This window comes from Crocodylus porosus, unplaced genomic scaffold (assembly GCF_001723895.1).
Source record: "Crocodylus porosus isolate Cpor-Errol unplaced genomic scaffold, CroPor_comp1, whole genome shotgun sequence".
NCBI classification, from domain to species: Eukaryota; Metazoa; Chordata; order Crocodylia; family Crocodylidae; genus Crocodylus; species Crocodylus porosus.
Genome location: NW_017728950.1, coordinates 31,324,955 through 31,342,211, shown reverse-complemented (window position 1 = coordinate 31,342,211; position 17,257 = coordinate 31,324,955). Strand labels below are relative to the sequence as shown.

Sequence of the window (17,257 nt, the reverse complement as noted above, 5' to 3'; positions counted from 1 at the left end):
ATGTGCTACTTATCACATGTTGGAGCAGATGTCTGTCACGTGCATAGGTGCCCCTTCAGCTCTGAATACTCTCAATGCATCCAGAACTCATAAACAATCACTTCTAATCAAATCTATAGAGGAAACAAATGAAACAGTGCCAAGTGTTGCCCACTTTCATGTTTTTACTATGAGTCTCATGATATTTAGTGTTGTAGTTTAAATCCTAGCTCCTGGAGGCATGTGATTAGGTGAGACTCTCAACTTCCTCTTACAAGAAGGAAGTGGTTGAGAAGAAAGGTTTGTAAACATGCCTTCCTGTTTCTGATCCTTGGAGTCAAATTAAAAAAACAAAACTATTTTAATTTTAAATATCTTTAATCAAATCTCATGCTTTTGTTGGGGCCTTGATAGAGAATTACTGACTATTGGGGTGATCTACTTTCCTAACTTTACCACTGGGAGCATGTGCACACAATCAAAACGTGCATGTGTGTGTGTGGGGGGATAGGGTGCAGTGAAATAGGGTACACGTGCTCCACACCCACTGTGCCCTGAAATGATTGTAATGTAATCATCTTAAAGTGGTGTTGGGCGTACATCAAAGACAGAGAGGTTATTGGCAACAGAAACTACTGGCTAGGGATTCTCTACAGCACTTTCTTTTCAGGGTATAACATGAGGAGTGAGTATGCAATGGTATAGTGCAGCACTCCGTAGCATTCTCCCTTCAATGCCTGATGTCATCCCACAATTAGAACCACAACTTTCTCTCTGCTAGCATACCCAAAGGCTATGGAAGAGATGCAGTTCCTTTGCACACATTTGAGAGGGGTCACGCCATGCTGGGGAAGGTACAGTCCATATCACAATGCATTACAGAGTGCTTTACACATGAAAGTAAAGTGAAACAATAAACTCCATAGCAGTTTTAGCCAGAGTCAAACACTCCCAAGAGCAGAGTCTACATGTGTGCCTGGGACAGCAGCACTTTGGAGTGAAGCAGCCCCCCACTGGCAGGGGACATGGGGGGTCAGCTCTGGGGTTCAGGTGTCAGTGTCAGGTGGGAGAGGGGCTGGCTGGGTGGGGAGGCAATCCAGCTCTGGCTCTTTAAGAAAAAAAAAAAAGAAAAACTCAGGGACTCAGCAGCTCCTACAGTGGCCTTGGGGGCTCATGCAGAGCCCCCCACATGGTACGGGGCAGCAGGGGGCAATGGGGATCACCTCCCACCAGCAGGAACAGTGAGTCTGGGGGTTTGCGGGGGGTGGGGTTCTTAAAGGGCTGGAGCGGCAGCAGGTAGGGCAGCCATGGGAGGCTGGGACAGTGAGGGAAGGGGGGCATGTGCAGACCCCCCACACAGCATGGGGCAGTGAGGGGCAACAGGGCTTGCTCCCCCTGCCTGGCAACACCCGCTGAGTTGGGGCTTCGTTTTTTTCCCAAAATGATGGGAGTTGGGGCAGGTGGGGAAGCCATTGCTGGGCTGGGAGAGCAGGCAGGGGATGGGCTTGGGTGATTCGGAGATTATAGCAGCAGACAAATCTCTGAATCAGATTCAGCTGAACTGATTCGGGACAGTGATTTGAATCACCAAATCAAATCTCTGTTCCCCGAATCAGCTGAATCCAAAGGGAATACTAGCCGCTTCGCACAGGCCTAGTTCTCAGCTTGAGCAACAGTGCAGATCAGCCCTCAGGCTGGAACTGTGGGGAGCCTTTGCCCTGGGTCTGCAAGGAGCAGAGGAAGGTCTGTATGGATGTTATGTGAACAGGTGCCTTGGTGATAGATGCCAGAAACATACTAGAGTGAATCTGCACATGCAAAGAGGATTTGTGGACATAAACTAGATACAGCAGGCAGATCCCTTGCCAACCGCATCAGAGTATGTAGAGACAAAGGCTGTTTTTGAAAGTGTAGACCTTAATGCTGTTTTATTGGAGGGAAGGTCTATAGGTGAATGAACTCGTCTATGTTCCATGAAACTACCCATGTTCACACTAATATGTATTTTATCATGCACAGTTTTCTGGGGGCAATTTCAGTATCAGAGAACACACTTGAAAAGGAAGGTGACCCTGGTCATCTGCAAAATAGAGAAACTCTACTTTCCACTGATAAGCAGGTGGCATTAACCAGACTAATAAGAATGATGCTGATATGGAACTGGCACACAGTTTCAGGACCCTGGTATGTTCTAGTTCATAACTGTTTTATCCTGTGCAAAGTCTGTCTAGGAGAAGCTAACTTCAATTACATAGTTGTTTTCTGTAAGTGAAAACAAGCCTATGTTGTAAGCAGATGAGCCTCTGGCCTTGTCCACACTAGGAAACTGAGTCAGTTTTGAAAATGTATTAGTGAACATAATTTTACTCATCGTTTTGCACCTTGTCTAAACATACACTTTAAATATTCCTTTTTGTACAGATTTAACCCCATCACTTAAGAAGTGTATTAGTTTTACTGAAATAGTTATACCATTACAAACCTAACGTGTACGCAGCTATGGCAGTATAAAGATGCCTTACACTGCTACAGGTCTTTTTTTCCTGTGAAGGAATAAACAAAATAATCACATTTGGATTGGTATAACTGTGTCCACACTAAGCTGACTGTATTGCTATATCTCTAGCAGCATAATTAAAGTTATAAAGTTGTCATGTGTATAAAAGACTTTCACATCTGTTTTGTAGCAGAAAGCGTGTATAAGAGAACAGAAGCTCAATAAGGAACCAGTATGTGTTGGGTTGGCCCAGGACTAATATACAAGAAAGATCATCTGCTCTTGTTACATTTTACACACAGAATTATCATAAATGAAAAAGATCAGAGAAAATTCTCTCTTTCTGGTGGATGTTCATTTGCCATGTCTGGTGCGTTTGACAGCCCTTCCATTCCTTTGAATAGTCAGTCGATCATTTCTCCCTTTTTATGTGCCTCTTCTGCACAGCAACAGAGAAGAAAAATATTTTAAGGAACAGGAAAACATGATTGTAAAAATAAAAACTGGCAGTGAAACTAAGGAGTAAACACAGAAATTGAAATGATGTCTTTTTCTTGGAATGGGCCAGATTTCAACTTTATTGAGTCTTTCTACTGATCATGAAAGGGGGCTTTTTGTGCCAGCTACAAAATAGCAGGGGGTTCATAGGTCCAAATGTTCAAAGTTAGATTTTAAAACAAAACCTACAACTCTCTTTGCATCTACACACAGGAAAAAACTCTGCAAAATCTGGTAGTTACATATCTAGGTGAGCTGCATGTTCACATACCCAAATCTGAGGTCTTGCCTATTTAGAAACTTGATCACAGGAAATGCTGCAGCTGTAGTTATAACAGGTAACGTTTGTCCCACTTTGAAAGAGTGACTGTTACTCTGTGGCCTTACAGTAAGTTTCCCATGGACTACTCATGCATTAGGATGACTACAAGTGTAACTATTTTTGTGCATCACTGGTAAATTGTCCATGTCTCAGCGTTAAATGTCTTGTTGACTTCTGAAGTATGTAAAGTGAGTGGATAATTATTTCTATATAAAGAGGAAAAAACAATAAAGCAAGCCCCTATAGTCTAGATGATTTATTTTAGCTTAAAGGAAACAACACAATGAGAATACATATAAAATCTCCATGAGAGAGAAAAGTGGTGTTTGTCTCAGCCATCTGAGAGATAATTCTCTACCTCAAAGGTCAGTTCCAACTTGGACTGAGATTTTTTAAATGTATGAGGATCATAGCTACAACATTTATTCACAGCAAGAAGTTGCTTTTCACATTTTATAAAAGTTTAAAAGGCAAATTCAAAGTAAAGCACATGTAGTCAAGGCTAAAAAAGTGACATATCTGTGAAAACTTAATCTAAAAAAAGAAAATTTGAATTAAATAAAAATAATTGAACTGAAATAAAATTTTCACGCAGACTTCTGGGACCTGATTTTCAGCATGTTTCTGAGGGATAATGAAGAGTCAGTATATATTGTCAGGTTTGTTTATGGAAGGTTGACAACATGTCAAGTCCAATTACTGGGGGAGAAGTGTTTTTGCTGGAAACGGTAGTTAAGTAGTTTCTGGAGAACTAATGATGGGAAAACCTTAAAGGTTTGGATTCAATCAGGGTAAGCTCAAAAAAATTCAGCAGCCAGATCCTGACACTGCTCTATTCTATTCAAATGAAATGATGCTGCTTTACACTAAAGGGTCATCTTTCCCACAGAAGCTGTTTCTCTTTTCAGCTGAACCAGCTAAGTCAGAGATGAAATTCACCCAGGACCCCAGCTGCAACCACTCCTGCCTTTGGGAATTTTACATCTGGAACACTCTTTAGGCACAGGTAGAAGTGACAATTTTTTCCCAATTTGGCCCCTGAAACTGCTTTTTGGCCATGACCTAACACAAGTGCGCGGCTGCACAGCACTTTAAAAGGGCCCAATCCCACAACAGTCCGAACCCTTATTACATGAGTGTTCAGATGAAGGTGCTCCAAAGTGCAGCGCCTTCATTAACTTGTGTGTGCACAAGCGCCAGGAGCAGAGCTGGGCTGATGCAACCCAGCCATGCTCCCAGTGCTGTTTTCAGAAGGCAGGGGAGAAGGAGAGGAAGGAGCTCATTCTGGGGGTTGCCCAGCTGGCACTGGAGGGTGGGGCAGGTGGATTGGAGCCCTGCTCCCCACACTGAAAGGTGGGGAGACTCCAATCCACCCACTCCCTCACTCCAGCACAGGCTGGGGAAACCCCAGAACAGACCTGCCTCCCCTGTCTTCTCCCCCTCCCATTCTGAGACAGCTTCAGGGGCTGGGAGAGGTGGGTGAAGGTAGGGAAGAGGCTGCAGAGATGCAGCTACTCTTCCTCGTTTGGCTGCAAATTAGAGCTTGATCCTCCACCCTCCCAACCTAATGTCTGTTGGGTTGGAAGGACTGGCCTAACTTATGGCACTTTTTGTAACGGGCCATGAGTTAGACTGGGGAGTTCCATTTTTGTCTGTGCCTAAATTCTCTCACCTAAACCCCTTCACTCAGCACAACTGGGCTAAAAACTGCCCAGCAACTTCCCCAACTATTTATGTTTCTGCTTCTATGAGCCAAAATTTGTTATTTTTAATCCACATATTCACTTCAGGTTCCAATCTGAAAAAATATAGGGTGTAGTGGGAAGAGATTATTGTTTTTTGAACCAGTTCATCAACCTCTATGACAGTGGGGACCAGCCTGTACCCTTTCCAGGTACCACTGTAACCCTGCTCAACCTGTTGTTCTGTTTTCTGATCTGTGGTCTGACTGACTCTGTGCTGGCTGGTCCTTCCCCAGTCTGCAGCATGCCACAAATAGAGGCTGCCCAGACCACTTGTGGCATGCTTGCCACAGGTTGGCCACCCCTGCCTCATGAGAAACCACCTCAGCTTTTAAAAGTCCTTAGCATTGTGACCCCCCATGTAAGCACAAAGTTCACATGTTAAAGTAAAAACAGTTTTGCTCAAGATTCCAGATGCCCAGGGTTATCACCTCTTTCCCCACACCTCCTTCAGCTGAACAAACCAACTGGAAAGAGTGATGCTGCTCAAGGGTTCATTTGTTATTCTTTTGTGAATAATTATGTACACTGTTTAAAATATCTAAATCTGGGTCATTTGGTCTTTTTTGTGCAGGAGTATTAGGTCAGCTGGAGGGGGAAAATCATGTGTGTGGGACAAGGATTTGCCCTCAAGGTCCTTTGCAGAAATGCAAACCTCCTGTAGTGAGTTTGTCAAAATTCCTGCAAAATGCAAAACAGCAGACTGGCAGGCAGAGACAGTGCTCTAATGGTGTTATCCTAAAGGAAAGCTGAATGCTAGGCTTTCTGTGTTTTGAGAAGGCCTTTCTGAGGGATCGTTTACATGGGAAAAATGATATTGATTCCTGAATAGCTCTCCCACAATAGTCGTTCTGAAGTAATTCCCCTCAACTAGACACCGTTCTGAAATTACCTGGACTTTATTCTAGAATAACAACTATGTTTCTGAGGTGGTCTTAAGATAATTCATGCATTAACAAATTGATAAATTAGCCTTGAACAAATTAACTCTTACTTCAGAGTAAAGTGTGAATATATGGGAGTTAAATCAGATTAACTAAAAAGGAATATTTATTTGGGTCAAGGCCTGAGACAGTGTCAGAGACTATATGAGGTCAGGTTTTTAAGGCTCGTTTACACCTGGGGGAAAAAAAAGACTAGTACAGCTAGTCTAGAATAACTAGTCTACTATAACTATTCCAGAACAACTGTGCTGTATAGAATAATAAAATAATAATAATAAAAGTGGTATATTTATTTTAAGCCAGACTAAAAGATTTATTTTGGAATAATTATTCTGCTTTGTGTTGGGAGTAGTTAACTATTCAGTCACTTATTTTGGAATAGGTCATCTATATAGAGAGCTATTCTGGACTAGCTATTCCAGTTGATTCCTCTGAGTAGAGATGCCACAATATTTTATAACTTATGGACACTTTAAAAACACTGAGCCAAATCCTCCGCTGAAATGTATCACCAGAGGGGATGGCACAATCCAGGCTGTGGAGCAGCACCTTTTGGTCGACATGGTGCTAGGATAAATCTCACTGCCTAAACCAATGGGGGTCAACTTCTCTGCCAGGCATGCCACAAATTAGCTCTGCACTGTTCCCAAAAGCCATTCTGATCCCTTTCCCCTGTCAAATCTGCTGCTCTGCTTTCTGCTCCCTGCCCTGTACTGCCTGCCCAATTGGCCTCTGTGCTTTTTGCTTCCTACTCCATGTCCCCTGTCTGATCTGCAGCTCTGCTACATGCCACACACAGACACTTGTGCTACATGTGCTGCAGGTTAGTTATCTCCCAGGAGATGGGGAGAATAGGCAATTATTCCCTTAGTCCTTGCTGCTCTGTGTTCTAATCCACCATGACTTGGATGGAATAGTCCATAAGCATTGGTGTCACATGTTAATTTCAATAGCATTCTGCTAATTGACATTAGCTGAGGAACTGGCACTTAGCATCTGACTTGCATCCATGCCTATTCTCAACATCTGAGGACTAGAAAGGCCTTTGGCACCAATGGAATTCCAAATACTCCACAATGTTATCAAAACACTTTCCCTCTGATCTACCTTAATTAAAAAAATGCGTTGCTCATGGCTGCCATACTTCTTGGGCCTGTTATGGAAGTTCTGCACCACGTCTCCACTAGTCTCAGGGATGGATGCTCTTGAATGCACTTTGTCTACTAGCTTTGATCCTGGTGTGAGATGAAGGCCTCTGTTTACTGCACACTTGAGAGCAGCCACAGGAGATACCTCTGCAATGGCACCAGTAAAGTATGACATTTCTGGTATTGGAGTATGCAAGCAGGAATGGGTGGAGGGTGTGTACTCCAGAGCATCTCTCCCCTGAACGCCCAGGGACGCAATATAGCCACACCCTATTTCCACTGAATGGAAGAAGAGAAGGATGTGGCCTTCCTCCCATGACCTGAACAGAGAGATACATGATTTCACAGATCAGTGGGGAGGGAGGTACAATGTTTTTGGTAGGTGTGCCATAAATTAACCTGCACCTTCCACACCTACCTCCTTTGTCTGCCTGGGCTGCTTCTGTGCTTTCTTTTTCTTGCTCTGTGCTCCCTGATCCATCTGCTGCTTTGGTTTTTGCTTCCTTTCCTATCTGCCCTATGCTGGTTTCCCCTCCCTGATCTGCCACGTGCTACCTAGAGAGGCTGCCCACTAGGGCTGTGCGAAGCTTTGGTCCCTGATTCGATTCGGTGGAAATTTGGCCTGATTCAGTGGCCGAATCTCCAAATCTGAATTGAATCAGGAGATCCTTTAAGTACCATGCCTGGTACCTCGAGACATGTAGAAAAAACATTTAAAACTGTGTCTATGGCTGAACTGCTGATTCTCTGAATCAGCATCGAATAGTCACAGTTGGATTCAGCTGAATCAAATCAGGGACAGTGATCTGAATCAACGAATTGAATCACTGTCCCCGATTCAGGCTGAATCCAAATTGAATACGGCCTGTTTCGCACACCCCATCTGCCCATGCCACTTGTGACAGCTTGGTCACTCTTATCTAAGATTATAGTGCCCCTTCTCCTCCCATAAAGTGCCATCATACAGGAAATACAACTCTTTTTTCCTTATACTTGGGATCACTGAAATTTCATTTAAACAGAACCTTTGTCTGTGATGTTGGTATCCAGCAGTACGGTACATAGGGAAGGTGGTCATTGAAAATACTTTCCATAATAAATACCTGTACTCTTCTATCGTACAATAGAGGAGTATTCCACGCATCATTATCTGGGAGCTCAAATGCAACAATACTGTGAGAACCAGCATTACAGCTGCCCATTTCAGACTGTCACATATGTCAGAAAGTACAAAAGTCACCTTGAACTTGCAAGATAGGGGAGCCCAGTATATGCAAATTATATTAGAGCCTGATTAATGAACAAACGAAATGTTATTCAAGACAACTTATGTGACTAGGTAGAATGAATGGCTAAAACACTAAATGAGAGCTATGTCCTATTCTCTCATTTTGTGTAGAACCAGACCAACTAGAAGAGGGATTAGCAGTTTACGTGCTTCAGATGAGCATGTCTAGTTCAGTAGGTAGAGGGTGAGACAGACTGTTGATGCCTGATCTTCTTTTCTGCCTGCTGATGCTGACCAATCAGAAATCTCTGCATTAATCTTAATTCACAAGACAGCGAGATGAATTTTGTGCTTATTCAATGTCCATTGCAGTTGCTTAGGGTGCAATTAAAAGAAGAAAAGGGAGACCATGTGTGTCCTTCTCCTTCTCAAACAAGCTTTGTGGTCCTATGCATTTTACATATTTTACAGAGCTTTGCCAGGAGCTCTGGTTAGCACTCTAGCAGCCAAAGGTTTAATCACTCAGCAACTGCAACACTTAAATGCATTTCTGGATTTCGTTCTTAGTCTCTTTGTGCCTCATCCCAGTCTTTAAGATGCAAATAATAGCACTGGCTCAGCCGTATAGATGATGTGAGAATAATGGGTTAAAAAAACTGAGAGTCACCCAGAGTGTGATCATGAGAGATACCAGATGCCATGGTAGTGGGGGGCCATTACATATCTAGGGAGTTTATCTGATATAAGGGAGAGCAGAATTTGGTTCATTATGTGCATGAAAAATGGCAACACTATTTATATTAAAGTGTAGATGGCATATATCTTGCTTCGTAATAATAAGTGAATGTTAAGGCTAATGAAAGTAAGTATTGACAAATATTTGTAATGGCTTTTTTGCTGAGTTAAGGCTTAAGAGTTAATTTTCTAGGATGATTTATGAAGTATAAATTAAGAATTATTCATGTGCAAATGTTACCTTCATCTTTCCAAACTGTCACATATGGAAGCTCATTTGTATTCTCTCACAGCTGTTTTTTCTAAGAGTGGAATAAGTGAAAGAGAGCCATGTGATCATACAGTAAAAAAAAAAAAGAAAAGAAAAGAAAAGCCATACATTCTTTTAGATTAAGACATTTAAGTTAAAACCATATATTAGTAGAACCTCTATACCATTAAAAATCCTATCCTCTCTAAAGTGGAAGCAAAATTACATTTCAGATTAAGTGCTTATGTATTTCAGTTATTGAGAAATATACAGAGAAAGATTCACAATATTGATATCCTTCGTATAAGAGAATTGTGAGATAAATTAATGCATTATAACAACTAATTTTTCATTCAGTGGCTAAGTTTAGTATTACAGTGTTGCTTATTATATAACTGGCAGTCACCAGATTGCATACATTGTAAGCTGTCATATATATTTCATTTAACTAAATAGGCAGTTAGATCTTGGAAACCATACTATGATGGTTGTACTACAGTTCTTAGAAGTAGGTCATATCACCACTGAAGTTCCTTCTCTCTGCTGAAGTCTGACCAAATCATTTCTTGGAAGCAGTTGCTACCTTCAGGACACACTGTCACAAACAAAACCATTACCAGATGTCAAAACATTCAACAGTTAACATAGTGGAATTAGAGTCACGTGGCATAAGAAACTAACAGTCATCTGGAATTTGCTCATTTTTAACCTACGCTGTAAAGAATCTTGTAAAACCTCAACTTCGACTTTATTTATCCAGCCCTGATATTGTCATACTAGCATGTATCAGTGCTGAGTGAAAGATATGATGTAGCATAATGATAAATTGTATAATATTAAAGAGGGGAAGAATGCCTGAGCATTGAGGAATTGACCTGGTCAAGTGTGTGAGATTTTGTCCTGTAGCATCAAGAAGAGCAGCACAGACCATGCTGTCCCAGAGGAAGGGACTTTAAGTTGCTTTCTCTACCTTGAGCTGTTTCAAGAGTGGAAGAAATGCCTCAGAGGCTCTACAGCTCTGCAAGTTGAGGCCCCACACATCTCTATTTCCAGCCATTAGTGGGCCACATTGTGGGTAAAGAGCATACTTGGAGAATCCAGAGATCAAAAACCTGTTTCCTGCTCTGCATCATGGGAAATTACACAATATATTTGTGCCTCAGTTTCCTCATCTAGAAAGTAGAAAGAACATTTACATAATTCTCAAAGGTGTTTGTAAAAAGCTTTGTGTGAGACACCACGCATATACAAAATGTGTATTACTAATTCCAAGCCTTACTACATAGACAATACAATATACTGCCTCAAATCATAGTCAGCATTAACATCAGGTTTATCAGGCTTACCCAGGCATATAACAAAGGAAATGTGAATGGACCGACTGTGTTGTGATGAATGCAGCCAAAGACTAATTGCTTTCAACCACTTGAGAAAGGCAGGTAATCTCATCTAAAATGCTCATATTTCAAGGCAATTAATTGTCTGAATTTAACCAGATTCATGTAGCATTCAGAACTCTTATTAAGTAATTAAATGCATCATTTTACACAGCAGATTTTTTTTTAATAAAACTATTGTTGCATCTCACAAAGAATGAACCATGCCAGTACAACAGTAAAGGTGACTAAAATTCTGAGATAAACACCCTTAACTCAACCCAGCTATCATACATGATGAAATAAATGCAGCTATAACAACTGGAAGTTTATTCCCAATATTCCTTGTTTTAGTGAACCTCTCAATAAAGTCCTCATGCTGTGATCTACACTGACATTAACAATCTCTCAGTACTTCACATAGGTATGAGAGTCTGCTAAATCAGTTTGTAACGTTTTTGTGGCCCAGGACAAATACCTAATATCAAAATTGTTGAAATCCATTTAATTTACAAAGCAAACCAATCTTCTATCCAGGGTTAGGAAAGCTGAACTATTTAACTACATCTGTGTCTGAACTCATAGGCTGTAATCTTAGCTGGTGTGAGTTGTCTGAAATTCACTGACTTAAAGGAATCACAGCAATCTGCCCAGGAGGTAAAAATCCAGTTCTGGGAGTTTAAAGATTGATACAACAGCATTGTGGTAATGAACCTTGAAGACACTGATTTTTGTCTCTACAGCCATCATCTGCTACAATTCCATGTAACGGACCACTAACTTACAATTTGCTGTGCAAATACACGTATCTGTTGGCCCTGTTTGCTTCCATACAAAGAAGCAAACAAATAGAAGTGCATTCTTATGCCCCAAACAAATTTTGGTGAACAGCTGTACTGCCAAAACTATGTATAACCTGACTGTGCCTTGTGCTGGAGAATATCAAATATAAACTGCTTTGCCTGAGGAGTGTAAGAACAAGCAATTGCTAAAATGGCCCAGGCATTTAGGGTAGTTAGATCCAGAAGACTCTGGTTTCTAGATATTACGTTTTTCTAAGTTTAATCTGGACTACAGCTGTCATTATAAACGTGTGGACGTCTGTAGTCTGAATTAAATTTGGCTCCAGTCAAATTAACTAATCCTCATTGAATGAGGATTAAAGTGCAGACTAGGGCATTCCAAATTAGGCAATTTAAACTGTATTAATGAACATGTATATACAGTGTTGCTTTTAGGAGACACAGTCTTTAGGAACTCAGATAAGCATTCCTTAGGCATGCAGATAAGCACTGCAAATTGGGTTTTTGCAACATAACATGGGTTGTCCCCTTCCCCTAGCCTTTACCAAGTCAAAAGTAAACACCTTTACAAAGTCAAATGTGCCATCTCACCTGACTAAATATCAGTATCCTGACCAAGTCCCCAGTTCTGCCCAAGCACATGGGCTACTGGTTTGTGAAAAGGGGGTAAACCTTCTTGATCATCTATTAACCCGTCATTTGAACAGTTAACATGGTTTACAAAATGGTGAGCACATCTACAAATGGCCACTATGTTCAAAGGGCTAATCAGGTGCAATTGGAATCATTGCATGGGGATTTCCTTTCTTGAACTTAGGGTCCTCCTTTGCTACACTCTCTCTCTTTTTTTTTCTTTTTTTTAAATTTTTTTTATGTATTTTACTCAACTATAGGGAAGGAGGTTGACCCTTCCTCCTGGAAAGGCCTAACAGTAATAAGTGCCTTCTATGAATATCAGGCATAGAGATGACAGGCCCATTGCTCCTCACGAGAGCCCGCAGTGTGGAGGCACATTTAGAAGCATCAGTGAGTATGGCAGATGTGTTTGGGTCTCTCATCTATCCTCTGCTAGTATGTTGCCTATGGGGACCAGGGCATAATTTAGGCAGCCCACAAGGCTGCTATAATCAGTGCCAGCTGTTACTTCATTTCCTGGCAGCCTCAGTATAAGCCCCTTTTGTCACTGTGTCAGGCCTAGTACAAAGCCCCAATACAAGTATATGTCCTCAGCCCCAAAATTAAAGAGATATAAACACAGCTCACATTTGTGTTTGGGAAAGATTTACACTGAACTTCCCTAACTGTAACCACTAATCAGTTATTGGCCTTGCTCCAACCTACAACTCCCAAAGTCAGTTCGTGTCAGTTGGGGAATAGGTTGTATGGATGTAAATCAACATAGTGGACTGAAAGTCAACATGACATCTCTGATTTACACCAGCCAAATAGCTGACTCAGTAAAATACCTTACAAGATTTTACCTGAGGAGGTAATGTTTTTTAGCTACATATACACAAAGAAAATACACTGGAATAATGAAGTCAAATGTCTTTGGGAACAAGCTTCCCAAAGACATTTGTTACAAGGATTTCATAAAAAGCTAAAGTCAGCTTGCTTAGAAACAGTTAATATGACAAAGAAGATAGCCAGCTTACAAATGCCAGTCAGCTTAAAAAATGCAAAGATGACACTGAAGATGCATGCTATTGCTGTGCTACATCAAATCGTGGCAGCCAGAAAAAATTTTCTTTCTCTGGTATCTAATGGCAGCCTGAACAAAATGGCAACTCATGCCGCCCCACAGAAACGCGATCATGTTATTGACTGATCACACAGAAGGTGTGTGTCACCGTAGCTTTATGGTGACAGTGATGGAGCATTTGCTTAGGCTGCAATCAATTACTTTTAAATGCATTATGTCTACAAAAAATGCAATCAAGGCTAAAAAACCATATGTAGGAGATATAGAGATACAGGAAAAGACTTATGTGTGTAGCATAACTTTAGATCTAAGGTTTGAGAGTGTGTGTACCAAATATACTCTGCACCCAGATTCCCAAATGTGTGTGTACATACACAAGAAAATATATAGAGTATGCTATCAGTAAAGAACACACACATGCACATGAACACACTGAAGTATGTATTTTGTGTGTAAAACATAGCGTATAATCCCATTATTTCAAAAATAAACTCCAGGATCCCTGGTGCAAAGATGGATCAAAGGTGCCTTACTCAGGTGAATAATTCCAATGATTTCCATAGGATTACTTGCCGAAATTTGTCTGGCAATATTTGGCCCCCAAATCTTGTCATAATGCCTCTTTACTCACTGGATACACAAGCATTGTGTGTATAAGGTTCTGCTTTACTTACATACACATATGAAGACAAGTTTCCCTACCTGCAGCAAAAAATATAAAAATATCTGGGACAACATGCTTTAATGCTAAGCACCTGCAGCTATTATGGGCTTGAAAGGAACCTGGAGCTGTTCAGCAGCCTGAAAAAAAATCAGTGCACATCTGTATGTTGACATACACATGTGCCTGCCCCTCTATTGGCATATATGAATGCATAAGATTTACAGTGACATGTATGCTTCATAACTTAACAGTTCAAATAAACCTTTATACATACGCACTCAGATACACAGACACAGACACACACACACCCTAATGACAGGCACTAGAAAAATCTAAAACAGCTATATGTAGTCAGAGAGAACCCGCTGAAGCCATGCCATGCACACCCATATTCACAATGACTGGTGTCTTTTCACTATATATAATAAATACCAGCATTTCATAATATTATAGACATACTGTATGTGCCCACACCCTTCTGCTTCTATGCAATCTAAAGCATTTCATTAATGGGGTCCTGGAGATGAGAAACATACAGAATGAGGAAGAGACAGGACATGATTAGCTAGATGAGATAGGCTCCGGCAGTGAAAGCTGCTTCATGTCGGAGCAGGTTCTTCCCAGCTTTCAGACGTGTGATCTGCATGTCTAATAATAAAAGATTTAGTCAATCCATCGTTTCTGGCATCAGTCCCTTACCTTGAAATGCTGCAGCTGAAGTATCTGGTCCTCAAGCTGTTGCCTCTTGTCTTCTATTTCTGTCTGCCTTTTTCTTTTTTCCTTAGGAAAATAAACGAGAAAGAGATGGGTGCCTAAAGGATTGCAGATTCTTAAAAAAGAATTTAAGCAGCCAAGCACATTTGTGCAGATGTCCCCAATTCCATCCACACAAGCATTTCACCTGCTCCTCTGTCTGTGGGTATGCAAACAGCAGCGTCCTTGGAACATGTCAGCTAAGGACTAGCTACTTGTTCACTGAGCAGGAGAAATTCTCCTTACTCACACACAACTATAGGGAGCAGCAACTGAATACACAGTCCCAGAGCGGGGAAATGGGCATAATAGCTAACAGTGGAGTTAAAAGAACAAAGATATCCTCTTACACACTACTTATCAGCTCAAAAATTATTGCTTACTCGGTGTGACAGAATGATAATATTGTAATGCAAGTTAATGGTTACATAAAGAAGGGCTAGTACTAAGATCACAGACCCCACAACTAAAGTTAGTGATAAAACTCCACCTGAGTTTGACAGGAACAGCATCTATTCAAAGTGAGACTGATCTGCGTTTTGTATACAGATATGCTGTACAACCCAGGACCCAGCCTCAGTACCAAACCGTTTTCAGTACAAATGAACACTGTGCCCTTTAATAACTGGAACTCGTTGGCACCTTTTTTAACAATCTGAGCAGAAAAAAAACAAAGACTGAGTTGCCCAAACTACCATCTCAGATCTAATAATGTTCTCTGAAAACAGAGTTAGTCCAGTGCAGGGTGGTTTTTGTTTTTTTTTAGTTTGTTGGCATCTTGCTCACTAAGACACTATAGTATTCTGGTAGGACTACAGATGCAACACGTGCTTCACTTAGCAGTGGATTCTTCCTTGCCTTGCTATGGAAGAACATTGTTTCCTTAACCCCAGAAGTTGTAAATGAGCAACCACTTGCTTCCAGATTACTCATGTGCTGCCAGGAGAAGCTGGGTATCAGCTGAGTATCCTGAATCCACCTGGATGAACAGAGGAGCTGCCCTATGCCCTCCCCCCCCCGATTAGTGTTCCTCTTGTAGGTGTTGAAGATAGGATGTAAGAAGACACAGAAATGTCCCAAGCCCACCTAGGGATTTTGGAATTGCTTGTCTTATCCCTGTAACCGTGCATCTTAGTTAACATGAGATTAATTTGTAAAGATTTTAAAGGAAGCCAAATATAACCTAATGCAGCAACATTTCCCAAACTGTGAAGGTCCTGGTGGAGGCAAAACTATGGGCAAAAGTGTTGTAGAAAAGCATCAAATTAAATGCTGTGGCTACGGGGGAGGAAGTGGGGCAGAAGGGGAGGCACAAGACTGGCTAACCTTACTGTGGTAGGGCCTAAACCCCGAAGTCTGAGAAACAATGAGTACAGCTTTAAAGACTGCTATCTTTGGGCTTTACAGTAGTAGAAATCAGGTCTGGGTAAGGAATTCTCCACTTTTCAGTGGTTCAAAGCTTCCATTTCCAACCCTGAAAACCCGTAGGGAAAAGTTGACACATGTTCTGGATTGAATCTCATCCACGCTGGGCCTCCAACAGGCATGATTTTTTAAAGGGGGATTTCCACATTTAGAAGAAACACGAACCATTTTGTAACAGGCTAATTCCAAAGAGTAGAAAGCCATTTGGATCAGTATACAGGTTTGAGATGTCAGAATAAACCATAGAGGTGCTAGATTAATTGGCAAGAGTGCAGGTGTAGTGACAACAAAATGGTCATGAAAAGTACATGCATACACTGACAGGTTCTGTAATTTATGACACTTTTTCCTCCTATGTAGTACATATATTTCATATACAGATCCCCAAACAGTCTTCACTAAAACGTATTAGAGCTGATAAAAAAAAAAATCTGTACAATTTGTTTTGGAATGGAAAACTGAATCTTTGACGAAATGAAATTTCTCACATGTGGTACATCTTTTCGTCCCTCTTCCTGGTTAGTGGATGCCATCAGTGGCAGAGTGCCTGCATCTGTGAGGTGAACCAGCGCCTCCGGAGTTGGTGTCATCACCCCGGATTTGGCATCCTGGACCATGACCCGCACTTCAGATCAGAGGGTGTCCTGGGGCGTGATGGTCTCCATCTCTCCCCCAAAGGTAAGAGTTTGTTTTCTTACAGGCTAGTTGACCTCCTCTGGCAGACTTTAAACTAAGTTCATCGGGGGATGGGGATCCACAAGAGCAAGAAAAAACTCAACCAGGTGTAGGACCTACCCAGGTAAGAGCTCAGGTATATATCAAAGGACCAGTTCAAGGACAAGTGCAGGGTGCTGCACTTGGGGAGAGGGAACCAGCATTATGGTTGTAGGTTAGGGGCTGACCCGCTCAGCAGCACAGAGGCAGAGAGGGATCTTGGAGTCAGGATTGACTCCAGGATGAATATGAGTTGCGAATGTGACGAAGCAATAGGCAGAGCCAGCTGCACCCTGTCATGCATCAACAGGGGCATCACTAACAGGTCCAGAGAGATCTTGCTCCCCCTCTATGCGGCGCTGGTCAGGCTGCAGCTGGAGTACTGTGTCCAGTTCTGGGTGCTGCACTTCAAGAAGGATATGGAGAACCTGGAGGGCCACTCATATGGTTGAGGGCCTCCGTGGCCAGCCCTATGAG

General features: G+C 41.7%; 1 protein-coding gene across 2 annotated transcripts in view; it reads right to left on the bottom strand.

Moving 5' to 3' along the window:
- Positions 1 to 17,257, bottom strand: part of LOC109323397 (A-kinase anchor protein 2-like) — a 459,659-nt gene that overhangs the window by 351,304 nt on the left and 91,098 nt on the right. For both annotated transcript variants that reach the window (XM_019554905.1, XM_019554904.1), the window contains exon 2: positions 14,588 to 14,668. In XM_019554905.1, the coding sequence (XP_019410450.1) occupies positions 14,588 to 14,668 (81 nt within the window). The remainder of the gene's footprint in view (positions 1 to 14,587; positions 14,669 to 17,257) is intronic.